This window comes from Bos grunniens, chromosome 14 (assembly GCF_055505025.1).
Source record: "Bos grunniens cultivar Pamir isolate PY7600 chromosome 14, Bosgru_T2T1.0, whole genome shotgun sequence".
NCBI lineage: Eukaryota > Metazoa > Chordata > Mammalia > Artiodactyla > Bovidae > Bos > Bos grunniens.
In genome coordinates this window covers 905,400-933,329 of record NC_141178.1, presented here as the reverse complement: position 1 = coordinate 933,329, position 27,930 = coordinate 905,400, and the positions used below count along the sequence as shown (strand labels likewise).

The 27,930-nt window shown below is 46.1% G+C and overlaps 1 protein-coding gene, 2 long non-coding RNA genes and 1 other non-coding gene across 15 annotated transcripts in view; 2 read left to right on the top strand and 2 right to left on the bottom strand.

The window, feature by feature from the left end:
* DEPTOR (DEP domain containing MTOR interacting protein) overlaps positions 1–27,930 on the top strand; it is a 164,181-nt gene that overhangs the window by 71,519 nt on the left and 64,732 nt on the right. For 7 of the 12 annotated variants that reach the window (XM_086335698.1, XM_086335697.1, XM_086335696.1 and 4 more), the window contains exon 4: positions 5,389–5,567. In XM_086335698.1, coding sequence (XP_086191824.1) covers positions 5,389–5,567 — 179 coding nt within the window. Of the gene's footprint in view, positions 1–5,388; positions 5,568–12,668; positions 12,804–15,776; positions 15,917–19,000; positions 19,141–20,441; positions 20,566–27,930 lie in introns of those variants that run through there. The other 5 variants (XM_086335708.1, XM_086335703.1, XM_086335704.1 and 2 more) reach the window with 4 other exon arrangements.
* On the bottom strand, positions 110–5,038 carry LOC147358939 (uncharacterized). The gene is made up of 2 exons (XR_015140414.1): positions 4,725–5,038; positions 110–397 (listed from the first exon to the last, which is right to left on the bottom strand). It is a non-coding gene; the product is annotated as an uncharacterized LOC147358939 (long non-coding RNA).
* LOC147358938 (U1 spliceosomal RNA) lies at positions 7,691–7,854 on the top strand. Its single transcript, XR_015141394.1, has one exon. It is a non-coding gene; the product is annotated as a U1 spliceosomal RNA (small nuclear RNA).
* LOC147358937 (uncharacterized) lies at positions 16,493–21,864 on the bottom strand. Its single transcript, XR_015140410.1, has 3 exons — positions 18,856–21,864; positions 17,341–17,462; positions 16,493–17,220 (listed from the first exon to the last, which is right to left on the bottom strand). It is a non-coding gene; the product is annotated as an uncharacterized LOC147358937 (long non-coding RNA).

The window sequence follows — 27,930 nt, the reverse complement described above, 5'->3', positions numbered from 1 at the left end:
TGATGATGGACAGGGAGGCCTGGCGTGGTGCGGTTCATGGGGTCGCAAAGAATCAGACACGACTGAGCGACTGAACTGAACTCTTAAATATAAATGCATACACTGTGTACTTAGAACTTTTTTTTAACAGAAATTTTTAATGACAGCAATCCAGTGAAGACAATAGCACGTGTATTATTTTCCTCATTTATTATGAGTTTGGGGACACTGGTGCAGTTAAAAAAAAAAGAAAGAAACCCATGTCATTAGCTTGTGGCAGAGCTGTGTCTGAGTCCCGTTCTCTTACTTCCTAAAGCTGTGGCCCTCTCATGGAGTCCAGTAGAACTCTGAAGGTTCTGGGAAGAGAGGCGATGACTCAGAGGAGTCCCCAGCACTGCTGGTGCAAATTCTTCATTCCCTGAGGAAGGCACCATGACTAGTTAAGCGTAACACTCTGTGCATACGTTGTCTTTTGTATTGTTAAATTGTTTTACTCACACTCAGATGTGGTTCTCACAACAGATGGGTGAAGCTATCATTACACTCTCGAGAGAAAGGAAGATTAAAAAAGAAAAAAGTGACTTGCTTTTCATCTCACATTTACCACGTGACCATTCTAAATAAACTTAAATCTTCAGATTCCTGGTCCTGTGTTCTTGCCACAGCAGGACTGGGCTCTAAGTCTGAAAGCTTTGAAAGTGACCATCGTATGAGTGCACATCCAGATATGCAGGGTCAGTTGCCCGCCAATGATATGGTTTATAAACATCGATTAAGTGCTCATTTGCATGACCCTGAGCCGTGAATGCTGTCGTTCAGTGTCTCTCATTCGGATGAGAATTACATTTTTCTCATGGATGAGGAGGGAATTATCTTACACCGATCTCTAAGATTTCCTCCCGCCCTAGAGTGAAATGATGCGTTTTGTGCTGTGTATATCATTGTTAGTTTGAGAAGATTATACAGTGGAAGTGACAAACAGATTCAAGGGATCAGACCTGATAAACAGAGTGCCTGAAGAACTACGGACAGAGGTTTGTGACATCGTACAGGAGGCAGGGATCAAGACCATCCCCAAGAAAAAGAAATGCAGAAAGGCAAAATGGTTGTCTGAGGAGGCCTTAGAACTAGCTGTGAAAAGAAGAGAAGCTAAAGGCAAAGGAGAAAAGGAAAGATATAAGCATCTGAATGCAGAGTTCCGAAGAATAGCAAGGAGAGATAAGAAAGCCTTCCTCAGTGATCAGTGCAAAGAAATAGAGGAAAACAATAGAATGGAAAAGACTAGAGATCTCTTCAAGAAAATTCAAGATACCAAGGGAACATTTCATGGAAAGGTGGGCACAATAAAGGACAGAAATGGTATGGACCTAATAGAAGCCGAAGATATTAAGAAAAGGTGGCAAGAATACCCAGAAGAACTATACAAAAAAGATTTGCATGACCCAGATAACCACAATGGTGTGATCACTCACCTACAGCCAGACATCCTGGAATGTGAAGTCAAGTGGGCCTTAGAAAGCATCACTATGAACAAAGCTAGTGGAGGTGATGGAATTCCAGCTGAGCTATTTCAAATCCTAAAAGATGATGCTGTGAAAGTGCTGCACTCAATATGCCAGCAAATCTGGAAAACTCAGCAGTGGCCACAGGACTGGAAAAAGGTCAGTTTTCATTCCAATCCCAAAGAAAGGCAATGCCAAAGAATGCTCAAACTACCACACAATTGTACTCATCTCACACGCTAGCCAAGTAATGCTCAAAATTCTCCGAGCCAGACTTCAACAGTATGTGAACCATGAACTTCCAGATGTTCAAGCTGGATTTAGAAAAGACAGAGGAACCAGAGATCAAATTGCCAACATCTGCTTGATCATGGAAAAAGCAAGAGAGTTCCAGAAAAACATCTATTTCTGCTTTATTGACTATGCCAAAGCCTTTGACTGTGTGGATCACAACAAACTGTGGAGAATTCTTCAAGAGATGGGCATACCAGACCACCTTACCTGCCTCCTGAGAAATCTGAATGCAGGTCAAGAAGCAACAGTTAGAACTGGATGTGGAACAATGGAATGTTTCCAAATTGGGAAAGGAGTACATCAAGGCTGTATATTGTCACCCTGCTTACTTAACTTATATGCAGAGTACATCATGTGAAATGCCAGGCTGGATGAAGCACAAGCTGGAATCAAGATTGCTGGGAGAAGTACCAATAACTTCAGATACGCAGATGACACCACCCTTATGACAGAAAGCGAAGAAGAACTAAACAGCCTCTTGATGAAAGTGAAAGAGGAGAGTGAAAAGGTTGGCTTAAAACTCAACATTTAGAAAACTAAGATCATGGCAAGTAGATGGAGAAATAATGGAAACAGTGACAAACTTTGTTTTCTTGGGCTCCAAAATCATTGCAGATGGTGATTGCAGTCATGAAATTAAAAGATGCTTGCTCCTTGGAAGAAAAGCTATGACCAACCTAGACAACATATTAAAAAGCAGAGACATTACTTTGCCAACAAAAGTCCATCTAGTCAAGGCTATGGTTTTTCCAGTGGTCATGTATGGATGTGAGAGCTGGACTGTAAAGAAAGCTGAGTGCATGAGAATTGATGCTTTTGAACTGTGGTATTGGAGAAGACTCTTGAGAGTTCCTTGGACTGCAAGGAGATCCAGCCAGTCCATCCTAAAGAAGATCAGTCCTGGGTGTTCATTAGAAGAGCTGATGCTGAAGCTGAAACTCCAATACTTTGGCCACCTGATGCGAAGAGCCAACTCATTTGAAAAGACCCTGATGCTGGGAAAGATTGAAGGTGGGAGGAGAAGGGGATGACAGAAGATGAGATGGTTGGATGGCATCATTGACTCGATGGACGTGAGTCTGAGTAGACTCTGGGAGATGGTGATGGACAGGGAGGCCTGGTGTGCTGCAGTCCATGGGGTCACAAAGAGTTGGACTCAACATAATGACTGAACAACAGCAGAATGTTTGGACTGAAAGAAGGCCAGCCCCCTGGACGCTGGGTCAGAGGTGAGACTGTTCCACAGGGGCGGGTCAGGGTCCTGCATGCATTAGGCTGTAGAAAGGGTTTCAGTCTCTACCCTAAATCAGTAAGAAGCCATGGCATTGTATCTTCTGCAGGGTCAGGACACTATCGGATGTGAATTTTAACTTTTTTATTTTTTAATTTTTAAAACTGTTCACTCCTGTGGCTGCCTTGCATATCATTTGTGGCCTGTGGAGTTTGGTTCCTTGCCGGGGCTCAGACCCTGAGGGGACAGCGCTCACAGCCTCTGATGCTGTTAGAGTCAGCCGGAGGAGGTACTCACGGGGCACCCTCATGCGGATGCGGGTGAAGCCTGTGCCCAGGGGGCTGTCTGCAAGTGGAGCAAAGACAGAACCCGGGAGTGAGGAGAGCTTAAGCAAGGGGGATGAGCCATGCTGTTGGGTGAGGGAGCCCTAAAGGAGTCACTCAGGTCACTACCTCAGTTCAGGCCGCGTTAGCAAAAAACGCTCTCGACTGGATGGCTTAAATAATAAAGACCGTTCCTCACTGTCGGGAGCCTGGGAAGGTCAAGGCCAAAGTGCCGGCCTGCCTGGCACGCGCTGAGACACCTCTTTGTGCAGAGTCTTCTCACCATGTCCTCACAGAGAGGAAGACGCAGCGGTCCCTTCTCGTAGAAACAGTAATCGCAGCATGGGCCTGCAGGGGAACACATTTTGCCACCCCAAAATATTTCTTTGGTACGTGGATTATTTTGAGCTAAAAACAATCAGAGCCCAGGACTCCAGAGGAAAATTTGACCTTTGACCTAAAACAATGTAGACGGAGGACTTGCAGGAAAGGAGCGATCAACGCAGATAACCCGAGTCTGAGCTACGTGCGCAGACAGGGAGGCACCTAAGGAAGTCTGTTCAGACTCCGCTGTGTCCCGTTGTCTCTGCGTGCCACAGCAAACATTTGTTTACCAACGGTGCTTTTTTGTCCTCGTCTGATTCCCTTTCTTCCTCTTTGAAGTCCTCAGCCACTACCCCCAACGCCCTCTTGTGACTTTGGTGCTGTTTAAGGTCAGGGTTTTGCCTGTTTGGGTGAGTTACTCAGTTTCCCTGTGTCTCTCCCCTGATACGTGTTACTTAACTTTTGTATAACTTTGTCCTGTTGATCCGTCTCATGGCAGTTTAATTCATAGACCAGCCAGAAGAACCTACAAGGGTATAGGAAAATTTCTTCCTGACAGAGCTCCCTACTCATGAAATAATCGCGTCCCCGAATCCCCATCTCTAAATTGTACCACATATGTCATTAGTGTTTCAATATATATGAAATTTGGGAAGAGACAAGCATTAAGTCCATAGCAGGTAATCCAAAGATTTAGGAAAAGGAATCATGCCCCTAGGAAAGAAATATGAAACTTTTTTTAGAAAGGATGAAATTTGGTTAGTAACTCCCTTTCAAGAAGGCTAAGTTGAATACCGAGCTTCCCAGGGAGCACAGAGGTAAAGGATTCACCAGTCATTACTGGAGACTCAGGAGATGCGGGTTCAACCCCTGGGTCAGGATGTTCCCTGGAGAAGGAAATGGAAGCCTCCCCAATATTCTTGCCTGGAAAATCCCATGGACAGAGGAGCCTGGCAGGCTACAGTCCATGGGGTCACAAAGAGTCAGACACGGCTGAGCGGCTGACCACACACACACACAGACTGCAGTCTGTATAGCTCGAGTTTGGGATTGCACTTTCAGCGTTCTTACCAGTCACCTGGAAAAGATGCCCTCGTTCCCTTCGGAAGCAGCTCCTTGTCTTGACAGCTGCATTTGGGGCAGCACACGGCAGCCACGTCTGTCTGTCTGAGAGCCTCGCTGGGATGCTTCATGGAGGCCTGCGATGTGGGATTTCAGTTGAGTGATTTTCCTTTTGTGTAGGTTTCTTTTTCTTTTTTAAATTGAAGTGTAGTTGATTTACAATATTATATTAGTTTTAGGTATACACCATAGTGATTCCAAATTTTCATAGATTATTCTCTGCTGGGGCTTCCCTGGTGGCTCAGCCAGTAAAGAATCCACCTGCAATGCAGAAGACGCAGATTCAGTCCCTGGGTCAGGAAGATCCTCTGGAGAAGTAAAGGGCACCCCACTCCAGTGTTCTCGCCTGGAGAATCCCATGGACTGAGGAGCCTGGCGGGCTACAGTCCGTGGGGTCACAAAGAGTAGGACACGACTGAGCGACTTCACTTCACTTTCATACTGTATTAAAGTTGTTATGAAATATTGGCCATATTCCCCTCGCAGGACCACATCTCCTTGTAGCTTGTTCATTTCACACGTGGTAGTCTGTGCCTCTTACGCCCTCCTCCCATCTCCCCTCTCCCCACTGGTGCGTGCAGGCTGCCTTATTTCCTTTCCTCTCCTCCGCCAGGTTGATGAGCCCTGAGAACACGCTCCTGCAGCCCCGGGAGGAGGAGGGAGTCAAGTACGAGCGCACCTTCATGGCGTCCGAGTTCCTGGACTGGCTGGTGCAGGAGGGGGAGGCCACGGCGCGGGAGGAGGCGGAGCAGCTCTGCCAGCGGCTGCTGGAGCACGGCATCATACAGCACGGTGAGCCCGCCCTCCCTGAGCCCCGACCCGTGCTCCGCATCAGACGCGCGTTCTCTCTCGCGGCTCTCTGAGCAGCTGGGCGTCTGCCTGCGCTCAGCCTAGCTGCCTCTAAGCTGGGGGTCAAGTTCACGTTTCATGCCTTCTCATTCTGGGACTCAGACCAAAGGAGCGTCCGCTCTCTGGAATATATTGTGGGTTTTTTTTTTTTTTTTTAATATATTGTTTTGATGGATGAGGCCAGAAGCTCCAGCAGGCAGGCAGATTCTTGCAGTGTCTCCAAAAATTTCTGCTTGGGTGAAATTGAACGTCACAGGTTCACATCCTACTGGCTACAGCTGGTCATTTGGTCAAGTCTGGATGGGAAGTAGATGGCCCTCACAAAGTTAGTCGAAATGGAAGAATGAAGATTTGCTGAACCGTGGTTCAAGCTGCCACGCTGAAGAAGCACCCAAAAGGCCTTCATCAAGTTTCCCTTTTTTAAGGGCTGAATCATAATAATGCAATATATTCATAGCATATTATTGAAGAATCATATTAGTTACCTATTGCGGTGTAAGGAGTTCTCTAAAACTTAATGCTATAAAATAATAGTGTTTATTATCTGGTACAGTTTCTGTGGGTGGGCGGTCTGGAGAGGCATAGCAGGTGGTTTGGCTCGGTGGTCTCTTACCAAGAGTTAGAGTCGAGACGTTGTCCAGGGTGACAGTCATCAGAAGCCCTGACGGTCCAGAGGGTCTCCTTCACAGTGGCTCGCTTGGATGTCCACCAAGTCAATGCTGGCTGTTGGCAGGAAGCGTCTGTCCATTGCTCTATAGACTTCTTCATAAAACTGCTTGAGAATTCTCATGACATGGCAACCAGGCCTCTTCCAAAGGGCGTGATCCAAGAGAATGTGAGACGGAAGCCACGATGGCTTTAGCAGAGCTTGGAGTCACACGGTCATTTCTTCACCACTCTATTGGTTGGCAGGTCAGTCCCATTCGGTATGAGAGAGGACGTGTAAGGGTGTGACTGCCGGAAGCAGGGATCACTGAGCCCCCTCAGTTCTTATGAGGCTGGCCCCACGGGAACACAGGCTCTGGAATCCCAGCGCCACCCGTTACCAGCTGCTTGCCTTCTCCCATCTGTAAAATGGGCATACTTGCATGAGGTGCTTGTGGAGTAAACGGGCAGATGTAAAGTGCTTGGTTCAGTGCTCTGCTCTTAGTAAATGCTCAACCAGTTCATTTCCTTTGTGGAACATTTTCATTTATTTGTTCATTTGTCTGGCTGTGTCGGTCTTAGTTTCGGCCTGTGGGATCCTTCGTTGCGGTGCACGGACTCGCTAGTTGTGGCCCCAGGCTCCGGAGCATGCGGGCTTCACTGCTCTGCGGCTGTGGGAGCTTGGTTCCCTGCGCTGCAAGGCAATCCTTCACCCCTGGACCACCGACCACCAGGGAGGTCCCTCAATCAATTTATTGATACAGCTGCATGACTGTAGGCTTGGAACAGCGAATAAAGGGCTGGAGCTAGATAAGCATTTCGGCCTAGGAGTCAGTAGGAAAGGTGATACCTGTATCATTCTTGCTATAAACTCCCCTCCCCACACTTCTGCACAGGCCTAGAATTTCTGTCCCAGGGTTAGGGAGAAAACAGTGAAATTATAGAGATGAAAGAAACTTTTGAAATTATTTGGAGCAGTGTTTTACAAACTGCAGATTGTAACCCTTTAGTGGGTTTAAAAGGGCTTCCCTGATGGCTCAGTTGGTAAAGAATCTGCCTGCAATGCAGGAGACCTGAGTTCAATCCCTGGGTTGGGAAGATCCCCCGGAGAAGGGAAAGGCTGCCCACTCCAGTATTGTGGCCTGGAGAATTCCATGGCCTGTATAATTCATGGGGTCAAAAACAGTTGGACACGACTGAATGACTTTTGCTTCAGTGGGTTTAAATATTTAAAATATTTAAATTAAAATATTAAGAAAAATTTTAGCGCAGGGAACTGTATTTAATATCCTGTGATAAACCTTAATGGAAAAGAATATGAAAAAGAATGTGTGTATAACTAAGTCACTTTATAGCAGAAATTAATGGACCATTGTAAATCAACTGTACTTGAATAAAATTTTTTTAAAAAGGAACCACTAATACTTACCTGGCAGGGGAGATACCATGATCACGAAGGTGGTTTTCCCAGGGTGAGGCTTATCCATTGCACTCCGGATGTGCTGACCCCTGCGATTTCCCCAAATGTGGGAAACTCGACTGCATAATTTGTGGTAGTGGGGGACTGCGTTCGCGCTTTCCCCTGTGGAAAAAAAAAAGAACCACTAAAAACAAAATTTTCTTTTCAGTAGACTAGATTGGACTCTCGAGGTACGGTCCACGGATCCTCAGGGTCATCTGGGAATGCGGCAGAAACAGAATCTCTGTTCCTCCCCAAGTCCCACTGAATCAGCTCTACATTTTAGCGTAATCTCGAGTGATTCAAGTGCGCTTTAAAGGCTGAGATGCAGTGGATTGGATTTCGCTAGAATACATCATTTCAGAGCACATTTTATACAGTAATGTCAAGGGTTGCTTGGCAAAACGTTTATTCCAGTTAGAAATACACTGTATAAATAAACATATGGCCGTGGTCATGTGTGCAGTGATTGGGAACAGAAAAGCTGTTACTGTGCATTGGGTTCAAATACCTTGGAAACCACTGATCTGGAAGCATTAGTTTGAAAGGCACTCAAGCCTCTCAGTGGGTTTGGGGTGTTTTCTCCTTTCTCACGTTGCCACAATCGCACTCACAACAGTTTAACGGATGGTCTAACGTGTCTACGACTGGGCTGTCGATTGAGGTTTGACAGGTGAATAGAATTGTAAAATGTCGTGTGGTCCCTGGCCTTAAGCAGCCTATAGTCTTGTAGGGATTAGAAAATGGATATAGGAGCGGTTCGAGAGCAATCGAAGACGTACGATGTGTTTTATTTGTTTATTTAATTGATATCGTGTGCCAGATACTTTTCTAGTGATTTTGCACATTAACTTTTTGAAACCTCTTAAACTTTTGGAGGCAGATATATATATATAATTTTTTTTTTCGTGTCAAATGGCATGTGGGATCTTAGTTCCCCTACCAGGGATTGAACCTGTGCCCCCTAAAAGTCTCTTAGTCATGTCCGACTCTTTGCGACTCCATGGAATTCTCCAGGCCAGAATACTGGAGTGGGTAGCCTTTCCCTTCTGCAGGGGATCTGCCCAACCCGGGGAAGTCCTGAGGCAGATATTCTATAAAGTTGGCCCAGAAGTTCTCTGGGGTCTCCTCATTGCGTCGTGTGGACAAGCCCAAAGGCGCATCTTGGCCAGCCCAGTAGCTGCTGTTCTTGCTTGTGCTTGGCCGTGTCCACTCCGTGCAACCCTGTGGACTGGGGCCCGCCAGGCTCCTCTGTCCATGGGATTCTCCAGGCAAGAACACTGGGGTGGGTTGCCATTTCCTCCTCCAGGGGATCTTCCCAACCCAGGGATCAAACCCATGTCTCCTGTGTCTCCTTGCGTTGCAGGCGGGTTCTTCACCACCGAACCACCTGGGAAGCCATGTTGCTGCTAAATGTATCTTATTACAGTAAGAACAACTAACGTGAGATCAACCCTCTTAACACATTTTTAAGTGAACAAATTAGTATCATTAACCGTCGGGCAGGTAGTTTTATTATCTCCATTTAACAAATAAGGAAGCCAAAGCATCAGTAGGTTATTTTTCTGAGGCCACTTGGGTAGTAACGTCCAAGTGGGTATTATGGCTAGTATGCGTGAACTCAGAATCGATTGGAGTGACTGGGACCTTCCATTGGTAACAAATCCCCTTTGGGTTGGAGTTAGTACTGTCATTTTTGCTCAGACAGAAAACTTGGTGATAGCAAGTTCTAGAGAAAACCAGCTTTCTACGCTACCCTTTGCTGACGGACGCTATACCCCTCGACTTCAGAGAGAAGACAGAGGATGCCACAGATTGTTTCCAAACGATTTCCAAAGAGTCAGTAATTACACCTCAATTACAGTGTAATTCTGTAATGCTGTAAATGTGAATGCTGCAGTGTTGTGACATAAAGGATAAAATAGGGTATTATTGATTTGTTTTCCATGGTTTTAGTAGGATTGAATATCTCTATATAGAGCAGTCAGAGTTTCCAAGGGAGTTCCCGTTTCTCAGCCCAGCAGTTCATTTCTAGATCACAGATTCTAACTTTAAATTATGAAAATTTGACAACCACATATGTGTATGTTAGAGTTAATGATATACCAGTGAGTGTTTTAAGCAAAGCTCTGAATTGTTCAGCTAATAATTAGTTTCACTGGTTAAACATTAAAGAAAGTCAACCTTTAGGCTTTGAGCAAAAGATTTCTGGATAAAAGTGGTTCTTATGAAATCCTGACCAGCTTGATTTATGAATGGTGCTCTATAATCAAGACAGGATTTGTTAGCTGAGTAATTAACTTGCATGCAAATGTATATGAATGTGTGTATATATAAATATTCCTGCATGTTCACATGTATGTAAGTATACACCTGTATGAATGTTGATTAGTATGTACATATTTATCTAGCTTTTTCATTTATTGAGGTTTACCACGTACCAGGCACTGGACTAACCACTTTATAAATTTTAATGTATAAATACATTGTGTATTTAATATTTACATGCTTCACATATGTGGCATATATTGTATATATAATCTCATTAAACCCTCACAGCAGTTCTATTATATTGGTATTACTATTATTATTATTATAGTCTTACAGTGAAGAAATCTAGAATTCAAAGCTTTAAGATATTTTTCCAAGGTTGCATAGCTAACCAATAGCTACTAATCGTTGTGCCTTAGAAAGGAGTTTCCCTTGGTCCAGGATGTATGGATGGAAGTCGGGAGGAGGAGGGGACGACAGAGGATGAGATGGCTGGATGGCATCACCGGCTCGATGGACGTGAGTCTGAGTGAACTCCGGGAGTTGGTGATGGACAGGGAGGCCTGGCGTGCTGCAGTCCGTGGGGTCGCAAAGAGTCGGACACGGCTGAGCGATTGAACACCAACCTGGACATATGGGATTGGGTGTGGCTGGCTGACACTGTGGAATGAACATGGTCTTTGGAGAGAGCAGACAGCATTTATATCCGACTCCTTCACTTACTGTGTGACCCTGTCCACATCTCAGCCCTTCCATTCCGCAGGTTGTGAAGTTTATGAAACTGGAGTCACGTTATATACCTTTGAGAGTGTTGGTTGGTTGGTTGGTTGGCTGGAGTTTCGGGTTTGTTTTTTGAAATCCTAGGACTACCCACATGTACTAGAAAGACTCCACACACGACAGGACTTCCGGCTCAGATTTTTTATGGTGAGATGACGCAGAGAAGGCTCAGCAAAGGGAGAAGACGTCCTGGGTGTTGTCTGCAGAAACCGGGGGCAGCGTCCTCGGCTCTGCCTCCCGCCTCCAGCGGGGACGTGCAGTAGCAGGCGCAGAGCATCTCTGCCCAGGGAAGCCCGCTTGAAACTCAGAAGGCAAGGTTTTCTCGGTGGCTGCTCACAGGGGCATAGACCTTACCTGCCTGGGCAGCCTCCTGCCGGCCTTCCAGACGCTCAGCAGGGAAGCGCGTGTTCTCCATTAGTCACAGTGTGCAAACAACCTAGTCAGGCTGGTACAGCGGAATTCAGTGCCCCGGGTGAGCAAAGTGCCTTATCAGATGGTCACTTACGGAACTTTCCAAAAGTCCAGTTCCCAGAAGCCAGGGTGGACCAGCCCCACAAACAGGCCTTTCTGTCTCAGGGCTGCTACGGTAACTCTCTCCTGCACAGAGCTGCTGGGAGAATTAAACGATAGTGGTGGCCAAAAGCTTTTAGCAGAGGCTACCTGTTATGCCTCTCAATTGCAAGCTATTGTGCTCGATCTGATCATTTCTAAATAACTGTTAAAATGTACGGAGTCCCTCCTATATGCCAGACACTGTTCCACTCACTGTCTTCATTTACTCATCTACCCCTTTAAATAATTCTATGAGTTATCATCATAATTCTCATTTTTAAAATAAGGTTAAGTAACTTGCTGAAAACAAGAGCTAGGAAAATGATGGACTCAAGATTCAGATCAAAGTAATCTAGATGGCTGTTAATCACTAAAGAAGATTGGGTGCTAATTATAAGATTCACTAGAGGAGGAAAAAAATTCTCAACTTTTATTGCATCAGCTCACACAGCCTGTCAGATATTGCAACTGTAATCATTGTTAGCTCATAAAATAGTTATGATTACACGATTCCCTTTTTCACACAATGACCAAGCACCTTGAGATTTTTGTGTGACCTTTGCAAACATGATGAATACATTTTTTACTCCCATAAATACCTCCCTCAACTGCTTGAGCTGCTCTCCAGCTATCTTGTCCTTGCGTGGAGGACGGTAGACAGCAGTCACGTGGGTAAATGGCTCACAGCTGCAGCCGCTGACCCTGGATAATCAGGCTACCGAGACTGTGTCCAGGCGTATAATTTCCTCTTTTAAAGACTTAGTCAGAGCACTTTAACAATTTCAACACTTTATCAAGCCCCTTTCTTGGTCTTTGTCTGAAAAATACATTGATATAACATTGTGCAACATGCAAAGCAGTTCTCCATGCGTTATGCTTTTAATCCTCCCAGCGGCTTGAGGGTAGTTTTGGTGATCCCATTCCCCAGTGGAAACCAGTAACTGAGACATTGTCCCTGGGAGCCGTGAAGAAAGAACTTGGGGTTTTCTGCAAAGGAAGCTAGCTGCCAGGTCCAGACAGGAATTAACCCCATCTTCTCAGTGATTAAGAACACTGATGAGTTCAGCCCAGCCTAGAATATTCTAGCCAAAAGAAAAGAGAGAGGGAGGGAAGGAAGTGTCAAAGATGGAAGAAAGAGGGGGAAGGAAAAGGGTGCTGATGACTGAGGAGGCTGAAGACAAGACTGCAACTTGCCCAAGGCCATGTGATGTTACAGGAAAAAAAGTCATTCTGACGCTTGTTTAAGTTGTAAGGAGGGTTTTATTTAAGACTGTTGCAATAGGAGCATTGCAGCGGGGGGAGGGAGACGGCTCCCGTCCAAGGACAGCAAGAGCAAGTGGGGATTTACAGCCTTGGAGCAGGGCAGGGGCACGAGCAGATGGAATATTATATGGGAGGCGCCAATGGTCGACGCCAGGGACTTGGACATCAAAGATGGAGGAGGATAAACTCAAAATAACAGGAGTGATCAGGTATCACTGTTTGGGGGATGGCAGGATTCTTTGCTAAGGCTGGGCTAGGTCGGTCAAATGCCCCCCTCTTGATCCTGGGCGATCAGGACCCTTTGACTGACAGACTCACCACGTAGGGGAGGGCATTCTTCCACAAAAAGAAAAAAAAATTGCTTTGGAAGTTCTGTAACCGTAGGGATAGGAGCCCAGGTCGAGGGCTGGTTGAAAGGAGGGCGCGGAGGAGCGGACCGGAGCCCGGACACGCAGAGTGCCTTCGCCAGTGGCCCCGTCCTCGCCTGCCCGCCTTTCCTCTTCTTGCCACGACTCTCCTGCTCACGTTCTCTTACTTTCGCTTTGGGTAACTCCTTGCCACCAACAGAGTGAAGGTTTTTCCATTACGGTTGGTACTCAGCATCTTCGTCTTTCTTTCCTCTTAGCTAGAATGCAGGAGCTCTGAGGTCAGAGGATCTGTTTTCTTGTCTCTGAATCCCCCTGCATGGCTTGGCATTTATATATTAGCTACTCAGTAAAACATGCATTGAATGAATACAGTAGTGCCCACTTTTTGAGGATGTGCTAGGCACAGTGTTGGGTGCTCATACCAGGTAGAGTTCCTTGAATACTGTAAGCAGGCTCAGTCCTTATCTGCTTCAGATACATGGCAGAGCTCGCTGATGGTCCAAACCCTGAAAAGCCGGGCCGCCTGGAGAAGCAGAGCCGATCTTGGGGTCCGGTGGCCGGGAGCCGGCGATGCAGGGAGCCCCACAGCGGGGGGCCAGCTGTTTTCTGCCTCTGCCCTCCCTCTGGAGGCTGTTTATGGAGGACAGCTCTGACTGGCTGAGACTGGTCACGGGCCCACATCTGCACCCAGCGTGGGCAGGGCCCTCTGACTGACAGCCGTGCCAGCTGGTGGTGGGACGTTATTCCACCAAAAAACCAGAAGTTATTTTGGAAGTTCTGTTACCACTAGGAAGTGAGTGCTGGGCAGCTGGAAGCAGCAGGCAGGCCGACCTTCACTGCTGTTAGTTCATTTAATCCTCCCCCAAATCGGTTCACTGGCTCTTACCATCCCTGTGGCTTTCGATGACAATGTTGAGTCATTTGCAATGAGTATAATCATTCTTAACTCCTAAATATTAAGCTCTGAATGGAAGAAAATAAAGATTGAGTAGAATATTTTCTCAATCTTTCAATAATTAATACTTCATCACTACTTCAATATAAAGCGTTATCTTTATCAGCGGCCATTATTTACTATTAAAACTTTTTCCTTTCTCAATTTACACTTTCTGGGCACTTTCCTGCCGTGTCCCCTCTGATAGGCTGTGGCTCTGGTTTACTTTTTATCAGCGCTGAATCTAAGGCAGAAGGAAAGTTGGCAGGCCAGGATGCTGTTGCAGTGCCAGCGTAAGGGGGCAAGGTTCCTTGGTAAAGTCACAAGCCAGTCCTTGGGCACACAGCATGGTGTTGGTGTTGTTGAAGGACAACAGGTCTGTAGCTGCACTAAGCCTTGACTTTTGGAGAGAATGAAGGAGGTGAGCGATGCCTTGCCTCAGGTAGCCTTCCAGAAGAAGGGCATTATGCGCAAAGAGCAGAGGTCTCCCGCAAGCAGTGTCGCGACCGCACACGTCTCCCTCCTTGGTGGACATCTGTCTGGCTTTTCTCATGTGTCCAGAAACTGACCCTCTACGTACAGACTGTGTTTGGCTCTGAAGCCTGGGCCCCTGCTGACTCTCTGGTCCTGACGCCTTGTGGGCCCATGGCCGCTACAGGGACGTGGGCCTCAGTTTCCCCAAACGCGCCTTTTTACAGCAGCACACTTCTCTGTGCAGGTGAAGTTTATGGAGGCATGCAGTCTCCTAGGAAGTGCTGAGCCTGTGTGCTCTCAGGGCTTTATATAATGTAAGGACTGAGCTGGGTTCCTGTGGTCATTTTTGGAGGGACGTGGGGCTGGGTACCAAGTTTATTAAAGGAGCAGCTTAGCGGGGTCTTGGTGGAATGGGTGGCTCAGACGGCTGATGCTGCTCTCTCCTTCCCTCTCCTCCTGGGCGAGAGGCAGCGAGCGGTCAGTCCTGGTTACTGATGGACGTGAGCTTGACCGCAGCCCTCAAGGGAGGGGTTGGGGGTGGGGCAGAAAGTCGAGGTCCTCACTAAGGAGCAGACCGCCCGTGTTCTCTGGCCCGCCACAGAGGCCTTGCTGGCTCTGACCCTACCTCAGTCTCCAGAAAGCTCCTCTCTCAGCGAGAGGCTGGAGAGTCAGGGCAGCTGTGCTCGCGGGGACCCAGGCTCTCCCCGGACATTCCCCTGAAGATCCCTGCAGCCGCTTCTCTTTGCCACACGGCGGCATCTCATGGTTCTTCCCTCGGAGGTCCCCCACCCGCCTCGTGAGGCTCTAGATTCTCAGCTGCTCGCTTTAACTCAGTTTTCTTAGCTGATACACCCGTCTCAGATTGCGTCTGGGTTGTCTTCTGTTCTGGCCTGCAGTTCTTTGGAAATGGTCCCTCTTTCTATCTGCCTCCCCTTCTCCCTTCTTCCACCAGGAATGGAAAAACAGACTCCAGTCTGTTGATGCCATGGAGTGATTACTAGGTATAAAAGTGACTCTATATTAAACTACAATGAAGTGTCAACTCCCGCCGGTCAGAATGGCCGTCACGAGAAAGTCTACAAACAATAAATGCTGGGAAGGCTGTGGAGAAAAGGGAGCCTCCTGCACTGTTGGTGGGATGTGAATTCGTGCAGCCACGGTGGAAAGACTAAAGCTGGGCAGTGCCTTGGTGGCCTAGAGGTTACGATGCTGCGCTCTCACTGCTACAGCTCAGGTTCAGTCCCGCAAGACGCAGAGCTGCCAAAACAAGAGAAAGACTTAGCGTATGGTCCAGCGATCCCAGTCCTGAGCAGAAATCCAGAAAAGATGAGAACTCTCATTTGAAGAGGTGCAAGTGCACAGATGTCCATAGCAGCACTGTTTAAAACAGCCGAGACCTGGAAGCAACCTAAGTGCCTATTAGCAGATACGTAGATAAAGACGATGTGGCCTGTGTATAATGGAATATTACTCAGCCACAAAAAAGATTGAAATATTGCCACATAGAGCAAGATGGCTGGGCCCAGAGATGACCATACTAGGTGAGGTAAGTCAAAGACCGATATCAGTGTATCACTTATATGTATAATCCAAAAAATGGTACAAGTGAAATTATTTACAAAACAGAATAGATCACAGATATAGGAAACAGACTTGGGGTTACCAAAAGCAGAAGAGGTGGGGGCGGGATAAATTGGCAGTACGGGATTAATAGATGCCCGCACTCTAGGTAAAATGGAGAAGGAATGGCAGCCCACTCCAGTACTCGTCCCCGGGAAATCCCGAGGGCAGGGGCCGGGCAGGCTACAGCCCATGCGAAGAGTCAGACCTGACTACATGCATGCATGTGTAAAATAGATAAACTATTAAAGTTTCCTGTATAGCACACGAAACCATGTTCACTATCTTCATAATAACCTGTAATGGAAAAGAATCTGAAAAAAATATGAGTCCCTGAATCACTTTGCTGTATACCTGAAACTAACACAACATTATAAATCAACTATATAATTCAATTACAAAGAAAAACTGGCCATATGTAAACTCTGATCATTGTGACTATGAGCATATTAAGTTAAAATTTAAGAAGGGTTACACACACACAGGCACACACACATCCTTATTACAGTTGGGAAAATATGTTTATTAAGATTCATAACCAATTTTAGTCTAATTTAGAGAATGATTTTTTGTAAAAATGTCCGTATGTTGTTTTAACATTGACATAACATTTTGAAGTCTTTGGCATCTTGTCTGGCTTTGTTCTGAAAAGCTCCCCTTCACTTTCTTTCTTCTCTGTCCCAGGAGCAACGTTTGACACAAGGAGCCCACTTCCTCTTCCGTCCTCCCCCCAAGGAAACCCTGCATGTCGGGGTCTCTATTCTCCCGTTTTACTGGAGCCACTGCCTCAGCTGGCGCCCGGGTTTCAGTCCAATTAGAAACCACCAAAGCCACCAGGCCTGGGAGCAGGGCTGAGTGTGTTGCTTTTGGCTGCTGGCAAAACCACTCCCGTCACTGAAGCCCTTTCCATGGTTGCTGAGCACATAGCCTCAAGCAGGGATTCCTGTCAAGTGGGAACAAAATGTACTTCCTCATCAAAGGGATAAAGCAGGGCTGGGGCAGGCAGTGCGAGGGGGAGAACCTAACCAGACTGCAGTAACAGCAGCTCTTGACCACTGACCGTCGGAGCTCAGGATAAGAGTTATCCTCCAGGACAGATGGCTCTCCACGTGCCACACATGAGGGATGAGCTCCCCTGTTGGTTAGCTGATCTGTGCTGTGAGATACCGGCCTCTAGACTGGATTGCCACAAATGCAGTCCGTGTTTGTGATGTAAACTTTTCAGATCGCCTCAGTGAAAAAAAGGTAGAAACAGGTAAAATTTCCCTTAATAATGTATCTTAACACACGATCTCCAGAATGTTATTTCAAAATACAATCAGTATGAAAAATAGCAATCAGCTGTCTTACCTTCTTTTTTATAAATACTTGATCTTCAAAGTCCAGGGTATTTTGTGTGTACAGCTCATCTCAATTCAGAGTCGCCACATTTCAAGTGCTTGTCAGCCATTCTGGAGAACACAGATCTAAACCTTTTTAAAAAAAAAAAAAAATTTATTTATTTATTTCTGGCTGTGCTGGGTCTCTGAAGCTCTGTGGGCTTTTCTCTTGCTGGGGTTAGCAGAAGCGTTAGTGCTGTGCTTAGTCACTCAGTCATGTCCCACTCTTTCTGACCCATGGACTGTAGCCTACCAGGCTCCTCTGTCCATGGGATTCTCCAGCCAAGAACACCAGAGTGGGTAGCCCTCCTCCAGGGGATCTTCCTGACCCAGGGAGTGAGCCTAGGTCTCCCTCACTGCAGGCGGGTTCTTTACCGTCTGAGTCACCAGAGAAGCCCCGGCTTTAGAGCCTAGGCTTAATGGCTGTGTAGGGTCTTAGTCACTTTTCAGCACATGAAGTCTTCCCAGATCAAGGTTCAAACCTGTGTCTCCTGCATTGGCAGGCAATTCTTGATCGCTGACCTGCCAGGGAAGCCCTGTAGACCTTTTTGAAATCATCACAAGGGTCGGTGGTGACTTGGTGAGTGTGTATTTCATTTTTCAGACCCTTAGCTCAGAGAACTTTGTTCCTCAGTGGTTGAAATGCCTGAAAATTTGTGTTGAGGAAGCACCTTGGTGTCTCTACTTTGCCGTGCCACTTTGGACACCTAAATGAACCAGGGTGCCAGCCACACAGGTTCTAGAACGGAAATCACAGTTCTGTATTTAGCACGGTGGTTTCATAGTCGTGTTTTCTTTCTCCTCTGATATTTTAATATTTCCTTTGATTAAATATTTCCACAGGTCAGAAATTGTTGACTGCAATTGTTTGGACTGTGTCTGATCTCGGTAGGTCTCTTTTGGCTCAGAACAGGCTTATCCAGGATACGACCCGAGATTCAGGAGCATTTTCTTAAATTCTCGGTCTTTTGTTGTGGGATTCTGTGGGCTTTTGTTGACAGCAGAACAATATTATTTATTCATGCATGGGCATCATTTGCAATCCTGTCTTCAAGAGAGTTATGGCTTCCCGTATGTGTCTTAATGGCACTTGCTTTGGGTTAAAGAAGTTACTGTAACTTCTTTTCCACAGATGGAAACAGTGAGACCCAGGGACTGTCCGTAAGCCGCTGTGTCACTAGGGAATCAGAGCCGAGTAGGAAGGCGTATCTTTTGCCTGTAAGACTTGCTGTCTAATCGCCCTTAGCTCCTGAGTCCAGCATAGTTTGTTATAGGTGTGGGCTGTAGATAAACAGAAAGTGTTGGTTTTTTAAGCCTTTGATTTCAGTCTCCAGACCTGAGTTTGGAATAATAACAGAACTGTGTTTTACTACAAATAGGAGAAAAAGTGGCAGTGCCTGCTTGAACAGAACCAGGCAGGGTCGGGGGCGGGGGGCAGGGGGGTCCTTTTTGTTTGTGGAGAGCTGCCTTTCCCGGAGATTCTTACCTGCATCACAAGGGCTGGGCCTCTGTCACATGGCCCCCTTTCCTGGAAGGTGGCCAGTGGATCCTGCTGCTGTGGCCGGCACTCCCGCCCTGTGCAAACGATGAAGCAGGAAGAAAGGGAGATTGGATTTGGACAGGCAGCCAGCCTTGTCAGCTGCAAGGACAAACGTCTTTTTCATTAAGTAACTAAGTGACCTTCCCTCTGAAACATGGACTTCCAAAGAACAGGGTGCTTCCTGCGTCCACACAGGGAGTTCCTGGAAGCTCTAAGTGAGATTTAAAGCAGGTGGGTGTCCTGATGTTAAGGTCTTAGCTGTTTTGACCAGTGTACCACGCTTGTTAACATCAAGGGGCACTGGGTGAAGAGTACAGGAGAACTGTCTGTGCTGTCCTTACAGCCTTTTCTGCATAAAACTGAAATTATTCCAGTACATAAAGTTTATTGGTTGAAAAAAAGTAGGTGAAATTATTCCTATATTTTCTATCTTCCTTTTTTTTTAAGAAAAAGTGAGTACAAATATAAATAATATAGAACATATATGAATAGGATGCTAAATTTCTAATTTTAAAATGAAATAGATATGAAACAAGCAACAAATATTACTGGGAACTATCGCACATGGAGCCAGTCAACATCTTGTAATAACCTATAATGGAAAAAATCTGAGAAATAATATACGTGTATATGTATTACTGAATCACCTTGTGTGCCTGAAACGCTGTAAGTCGACTATCCTTCAGTAAAATGTATATATGAAGGAAAAAGAGAAAATATATGGAGACAGGTTTTTTTGGGTTTTTTTTTAGCTACTAAGTCTCACCACTGACACCCTCCTTTTCTGAACATCTGTTTCCTCCTCCTTCAAAGGTCCTAGTCTCTCCAGTCTCGAAAGGAACACCTCATAAATTATTATACAGGTTATGTAACAGGTTATACAGTAGCCTTCCCGGCGTGGTAAGGCAATATCATCTGGGAATAGTTCTGGTGGGCTTCCGCAGAGGCTGGTTCCGGGGTACTATCTGTTGTAACACCTCCAGCATCACACTGGATGTCCTTCTCCGTGGCGTTGGCCATGCTGAGTTTGTTTGGTGTCGGTAGGATGCCTCCTGTTCCCCCAGACGCACACGTAGGTGGAGCCCGAAAGAGGTCACACTGGGGAAGGTGTCCTTGGGGCCCCGACCCCCGTGGGCATCACTGGGAGGTCGGCACGTGGCTGACCGAACAGCTCTGGGGGCTGGAGACGCTAATGAGCCGTTTACCTAGCTGTTTCACTGCCCCCGCAACTCGTCTTTATGGATGAATAAAGCTGAAGTTCAGGGAAATTAAAGTCACTTAGTAGAGAGTGAAGCCAGCGTTCGACCCGGAGCCATCTGTAGGAAGAAGCGTGTTTACCAGCCTCCCCGCTTGGCTCTTTTAATAAGCAGCTGCACGGTCATCAGCGTTTTACCCTGGCGAAGCATTTCGTAGGAAGCACTTCAGCCAAATTGTCCTCTGTTACCTGGCGACAGGAGAAAGGAGGGGGAAGCAGGCTGTGCTCCTGTGTTTGTGAGCGCGTCTTGCGCTCAGCTGGCATTATCATGGGGTGGGGGACAGTCCAGTGAGGAGAATGAGGGATGGGGTCCTTAAACTTGGGGTTTCCTTCTCGGATCTTCTGGTTAATGACTGTGGGACCTTGGGCAGGCTGACCTTGTGTAATCTCATCTGTAAACTGTGAGTAACTGTGATAGCTCTCGCTGCTGCCCTGAGAACTGAATGAGGTAATCATGCCATGTGCTCAGCACAGGGCCTGGCACAGTGTGCCACTTTGTAAATGTTGCCTGATGGCTACTCTTCTCATCAATATATCCTCACCATCAGATGCCTTGATGGGCAGAGATTAATAGGTTTAATGGCCTCATCCATTGCTGGTTTTAAACAATATCTTATATGTACTCTATGATGAATATATACTTTAAAAAATAAATCGACACTAAAGGCCCTTGGATTTATGTCAATAGTTCCAAAAGATCTAGAATAGACTTGCGGATATCTTTCATTGAATTCTGTATGTGAAGTATTCCATTTGCCAAAGTAAATTTGTCTTCAGACCTCTCTGCACTTGTGATACGAATTAGTCTCTGAAAAACAACCTCATCTTTGAAAAACATGTGCTTTGTTCTGAATTTTATCACTAGCAGTACAAGGTTCTGGTCTTTGGAAGGTACCCAGCTGTTATTTAAAGGAGCACAGAGAAGAACAAAGTGTAACTTGACCTTCCGTCTGCTGATCACCTTCACTTGTCTGGCAGAGCAGCAGCAGAGACCCGTGCAGCCACAGCGTGATGTTTTCATTTGCTTCTTCCTGCTGTCTTACTAAAGACGCTTCCATCCTTGTTTCCTCTTTTCCATCTCCTGTCCTCCCTTCCATCAATTAAATGAGTGTAATTGGGTTCTAACTTGGTGTATGTGAAGTGTTTTGTTTTAGTAATGTCAGTTCATAGAACTTTATGCCCTAAAATCAATTTCCTGCTTTCATATCCCCTTCTAAATGTTGTCAGGACTCAGGAAGTAATTATTTTAGTTCTCTGATTCACTGTTGTTATTGCCTCTTGAAGAGTTTTGTATCCCAGGCACCTAACCGTCCGTGTGTGGTGTAAAACCCTTGAACACAATTGCTTAACCTTCTTGAATCAAGGACTGTGCTGCTTTGACAAACAGAGCTTTCAACTCCTGCGTCCCTTTAGGATGGTTTGAGGTGGGTTGTTATGGCTTTAAGTGTAGTCTAGATTTTCTTTAATGAACAGATTTCATCTTCTGTTGTAATTAACACTCAACTCATATTTTCCAACAGACACATGATTTAAACAGCATAATATTCCTATTTGTTAGTCTTGACAGGTTTTTGTTTTTTTTTTAATGTACAGCATACTGCTGCTGCTGCTAAGTCGATTCAGTCGTGTCCGACTCTGTGCGACCCCATAGACGGCAGCCCATCAGTCTCCCCTGTCTCTGGGATTCTCCAGGCAAGAGCACTGGAGTGGGTTGCCGTTTCCTTCTCCAATGCATGAAAGTGAAAAGTGAAAGTGAAGTCGCTCAGTCATGTCCGACTCTTCATGACCCCATGGACTGTAGCCCACCAGGCTCCTCCGTCCATGGGATTTTCCAGGCAAGAGTACTGGAGTGGGGTGCCATTGCCTTCTCCATACTGAGTGACATGAAATGCTCGGACTCTGTAGGACTGTGATCCAGCAGGAGCAGATTCATCCCAGGACTTGGGAGATAACTGAAAGCTTTTGTTGGAAGAGAAGACGCAGCGTCTTCATAGGCAGAATTGATTTGCCTTCTAGAAACACTAAGTCTACGGACTAGATCTACCACGTTACTCCTTGGTGCTCTTAAATGTTACATGTTTATGTCATGTAAACATGTTATGTCATGTTACATGTCGGTGCTCTTAAACAATGCCTGTGAGTGCTAAGTGGTCGTTCCAGAAGGAAGTACAGGGTTCTGTAGGCTCAGAACAAGGCAGCAGGAGGAGTGGAGCCAGTGGTAAGGTGGCGTAACATCCCTGATGCCCAGAAAGATCCTCCGCCCACGACTGCGCACCCCGGAGGTGGCAGCCGCGCCCGCCTCTGCTGCTGTGGCGCGTCCTGACAAACAAGTGCGTTTACTTGTGTTTGTCTGTGCCGGGCCTTCACTGCTGTGTGGCCTGTGCTCTGGCTGTGCTGGACGGCTTTTCATCGGCTCTGGGGTGCGTGGGCTTCGGTGGCTGTACCCCCTGGGCTCTAAAGCACAGGCTCAGTAGTTGGGGCACACAAGCTTAGTTGCCCTGAGGCGTGTGGGATCTTCCCAGACCAGAGATCAAACCCGTGTCTCCTGCACTGGCAGGCAGATTCTTTACCACTGACCACCAGGGGAGCCCCACCACGTCCTGATGGTAAGGGTGTTGATCACAGCGTTTGAGGGTCTTCTGTCTGGAAGGTGACCTTGAGGACCCTGTGGTTTGACGCTCCTTGCACTTATAGTCCTGGCCCTCAGCCTCATCCCTTGCTGGCCTTTGTTCTTTGCCGTTATAATAGTCAGCGTCCTTATTCCCCTGTCTGTGTAAGCACCTCCCACCGCTGTGGGCTGTAACACAAGGCCAGTGGGATCTTAGTTTCCCTAGCAGGCATCGAACCTGTGCCTCCTGCCGTGGGAGTAACCACTAAGCAGGGACCCTAACCACTAAGCAGGGACCCTAAGCAGGGTGGTGCTGCTTCAGTCGCTCAGTCGTGTCCGACTCTTGCGACCCCCTGGACTGCAGCCTGCCAGGCTCCTCTGTCCATGGGATTTCCCAGGCAAGAGTGCTGGAGTGGGTTGCCATTTCCTTCTGCAGGGGCTCTTCTGGATCCAGGGATTGAGCCCAGGTCTCCTGCACTGCAGGGAGATCTGCAAGCAGATTCTTTACCAACTGAGCTACAAGGGAAGCCTTACTACTGGGCCACCAGGCAATTCCCAAGGCTTCTTGACTCTTCTGAATTCTAAAACTTGTTAAAATTCCTGATGAGGTGCTATCTAGGGCACAGCTGATATCCCACTCTCTTTCCCTCTCCCCTCCTTAACCCCACCTTCTTACTTTCTTACCACACTGCTGGATTCAGTGTGAATTGCTATTCCATGACGTCTGTTGTGTTACGTCATCTGTAAGCAAATATTTCAAGGCTGGATGAAAGTAAGTGATCTCCCTCCCTCCAACTAGATAAGTAGCCTAAAACATCTTTTATATTCAATGGAACTTATGGGGCTTAAGATGAGAAGTTTTTAGATTCATTCCTAGAATATATGTATGAGTGGAAGAGAAGCCAATTCTCCTTCCTTCAGATAATCAGCTTTTAAAATTTTCTTCCTTTGATAAAATCATCCTAATAGTTTCTAATAGGAAAAATGTAGCCATATTATCCTGCATAGGCATGACTCTGAACTACGTCAGTTTATGCTTTTGGTAGGTATACTGCATGATATCCCCCTCGTGCTTTCTGAAAGATGAAAGCATACAGTGGGCAGGGACCTGTTTTCTTTTACCGAATGTCAGTGTTGTTAGTTGGGCGCTTCTGAAGCCTGCGCTGCCCTGAATGATAGACTGTCGTGTATTTATGTTGCTTTGGCTTTTGGCTGTTTCTCCTTTTCCTCCTGTTTTATGTCTCACTTGAAGCTAAGCTGAGTCAGGCCCCTAGAGAATTCGACCAGTGCAAAAGGGAACGCTTGGACAGTCCCAGAAAGTATAAACTGGATGAATTAGAAATCGTCAGTTTTCAGTCATAGCTGGGATGAAAGCGTGCCTTCACAGTAGGTTCTGAGAGTGCAGCGTGAACCTTGTCTCTTATCCCCTCTTCCTGATCAGACGGTAATCTTCTCCAGGAGCGATTCAGTCAGCTAGTCCTCAATTACTAGATATTAATTTTAGGTCCAAATTTTTGTAGTTTCAAACAATGGTGATGTGTACATCTTCAGTTCAGTTCACTTCAGTCGCTCAGTGGTGTCTGACTCTTTGCAACCCCATGAATCGCAGCACGCCAGGCCTCCCTGTCCATCACCAACTCCCAGAGTTCACTCAGACTCATGTCCATCGAGTTGGTGATGCCATCCAGCCATCTCATCCTCTGTCATCCCCTCCTCCTCCTGCCCCCAATCCCTCCCAGCATCAGGGGCTTTTCCAATGAGTCAACTCTTCGCATGAGGTGGCCAAAGTACTGGAGTTTCAGCTTTAGCATCAGTCCTTCCAATGAACACCCAGGACCTATCTCCTTTAGAATGGACTGGTTGGCTCTCCTTGCAGTCCAAGGAACTCTCAAGAGTCTTCTCCAACACCACAGTTCAAAAGCATCAATTCTTCAGCGCCCAGCTTTCTTCATAGTCCAACTTTCACATCCATACATGACCACTGGAAAAACCATAGCCTTGACTAGACGGACTTTTGTTAGCAAAGTAATGTCTCTGCTTTTGAATATGCTATCTAGGTTGGTCATAACTTTCCTTCCAAGGAGTAAGTGTCTTTTAATTTCATGGCTTCAGTCACCATCTGCAGTGATTTTGGAGCCCAAAAAATAAAGTCTGACACCGTTTCCACTGTTTCCCCATCTATTTGCCATGAAGTGATGGGACCAGATGCCATGATCTTCGTTTTCTGAATGTTGAGCTTTAAGCCAACTTTTTCACTCTCCTCTTTCACTTTCATCAAGAGGCTTTTGAGTTCCTCTTCACTTTCTGCCATAAGGGTGGTGTCATCTGCATATCTGAGGTTACTGATATTTCTCCCGGCAATCTTGATTCCAGCTTGTGCTTCTTCCAGCCCAGCATTTCTCATGATGTACTCTGCATATAAGTTAAATAAGCAGGGTGACAGTATACAGCCTTGACGTACTCCTTTTCCTATTTGGAACCAGTCTGTTGTTCCATGTCCAGTTCTAACTTTTGCTTCCTGACCTGCATAGAGGTTTCTCAAGAGGCAGGTCAGGTGGTCTGGTATTCCCATCTCTTGAAGAATTTTCCACAGTTTATTGTGATCCACACAGGCAAAGGCTTTGGCATAGTCAATAAAGCAGAAATAGATGTTTTTCTGGAACTCTCTTGCTTTTTCGATGATCCAGCGGATGTTGGCAATTTGATCTCTGGTTCCTCTGCCTTTTCTAAAACCAGCTTGAACATCAGGAAGTTCATGGTTCACATATTGCTGAAGCCTGGCTTGGAGAATTTTGAGCATGACTTTACTAGCGTGTGAGATGAGTGCAATTGTGCAGTAGTTGAGCATTGTTTGGCATTGCCCTTCTTTGGGATTGGAATGAAAACTGACCTTTTCCAGTCCTGTGGCCACTGCTGAGTTTTCCACATTTGCTGGCATATATGTATTCTCAAGGAGCAAAGGACAAAATTTGTTAAATTATATATGTACAACATTGAGCATAATGAAAAGATCTTGTGTGGATAGGAGATTGGAGATTGGGATTGCAAAAATGAAAAACTGGAATGACCTCAAGATTAGAGATACCGATCACGGTTCTCCTTAATTTCCTTTCCTTGTCTTTAATAGCTTTTTCCTTAGGAGTTTCCTTTTTTGTTGTTGTTGTTTGTTTTTTTGTGTTTAATGAAGAGCAATTTGCATATGTAGCAAATGAAATTTGCATTTTATATGGAGATTGTCCCATTAGTATAGAAAAGAATCACTTCATTCCTCTCTGTGGAATATAAACTATATGTCATTTAGCCACTTCTATTTCTTGAGACTCTACATGTGTAATTTGTGTGTGTATGTGGTCAGTCACTCAGTCGTGTCCAACTCTTTCTGACCCCATGGACTATAGCCTGCCAGGCTCCTCTGTCCATGGAATTTTCCAGGCAAGAATACTGGGGGGGTTGCCATTTCCTCCTTCAGGGGATCTTCCGAACCCAGGGATTGAACCTGAGTCTCTTGAGTCTCCTACACTGGCAGGCAGATTCTTTACCGCCCTGGAAGCCCACATATGAAGTTGTGCCTATACAAAAGAAATCCTCAGCTTTCTTAACCTAATTCCTTCTTAAAACTTCCTTTGTCTAAACTCACTCCTTTATGTCTTACTTTTGTTTGACTTCTGAGATTTAAATATCTTCCGGGGGATATTTGCCAAACTGGATATCTGGTTAAGATTTCATATTTCTTATGACTGAAAAGTGACAGAGCTGCTTGTGGGAGCTGAACACAGCGCTCTTTGAAAGCAGGGCAGGACAGACAGACGGAGCGGGTTCTGTGCAGGAACTCTCGTGAGCAGCCACGGAAGTGGCTCCAGGAGCCTGAGCAGAAGAGCACTGAAGACGATCCTCAGATACCAGTCAGACTTCTTACAGAAGCTGTCCTCTTTCTTCTTCACAGCAGAACTATGCAGGAAACTTGAGGTTTAAATTTGGTAAGTTGCCCAAATCACTCAGCTCAGAAAGGAGGCAGGACTGGGAGCAAAGCCGAATTCTTCTGACTCTTGAGCCGTCGCTTTTCATCACGTAAGACTGTTTTCTGAAAGTTATAAGAGAGTCTTCAGAAAAGTTCTGGCTTGACTGTTTTGTTCTTAGATGAAGCGATGTCTGTTTTGGAAGACTTTGGTATTGATGAGCTTGAAAGGATGATCAGATGAAGATGTCGTGGTCCAGTCAGCACGCTAAGGGGAGATGGATGGGCGGGTGTGGGACCCTCCCTTGGCGCTCATTGGTTGAAGATGTGAGTGACGTCACGAGTGACTGACAGATGCTATAATATGGTTGCTTGCACTCAGCTTTTGTAACGACGATTATCTTTGCTATACCTAGGATTGCACTCACAAGCAAAGCAAATGTACAAAACTGAGCGTTTGTGTATTTAAACTTTTAATGAGAGGGAAAAATTAAAGAGCACTTTTAAAAGCCAAAGACTTGATTGGAAACAATGCAAGGGACACATGCAATTGTTATGTCCCTGTTCTGAGAGAAGGATTTTGTCTCCATCTGTGCCAGCCACACAGCTGAAGGATGAACACGTGGAGAACTTCGTTTCACAGCGTGTGGCTGCTCCTAAGGCCCTAAACACCAAATCAGTCCTTGAAAATGGAAGTGGGGCATTGAATGTAGTGCCGCATAAAGTTGAATTCCTGTAAGTCAAATGACAATGTATCATCAGCAAATGATGGTCACACTAAAAACAACAACATGCTAAGTCACTCAGTCGTGTCCAACTCTTTGCCACCCTATGGACCGTGGTCTTCCAGGCTCCTCTGTCCATGGGATTCTCCAGGCAAGAACACTGGAGTGGGTTGCCGTTTCCTTCTCCAGGGGACCTTCCCGACACAGGGATCAAACCAGCATCTCTTATGTCTCCTGCATTAGGCACGTAGTTTCTTTACCACTACTGGTTGTAAAATAACAAATGTGCAATTTATTGACTTCTTTCAATCTTGGCATTGTGTTTAACATGGATAGTCCGCTGTCTTATACAGCCCTGGTTTGCCCTGATTCGGTCGTGTTTAAACATGTAGATTACTGGAGGGACTATGTGATGACAAAGGGCTGTTTAAACTTACTCCCTGTATCTTATCTTAGGTGATACACTTACCCTTTTAGA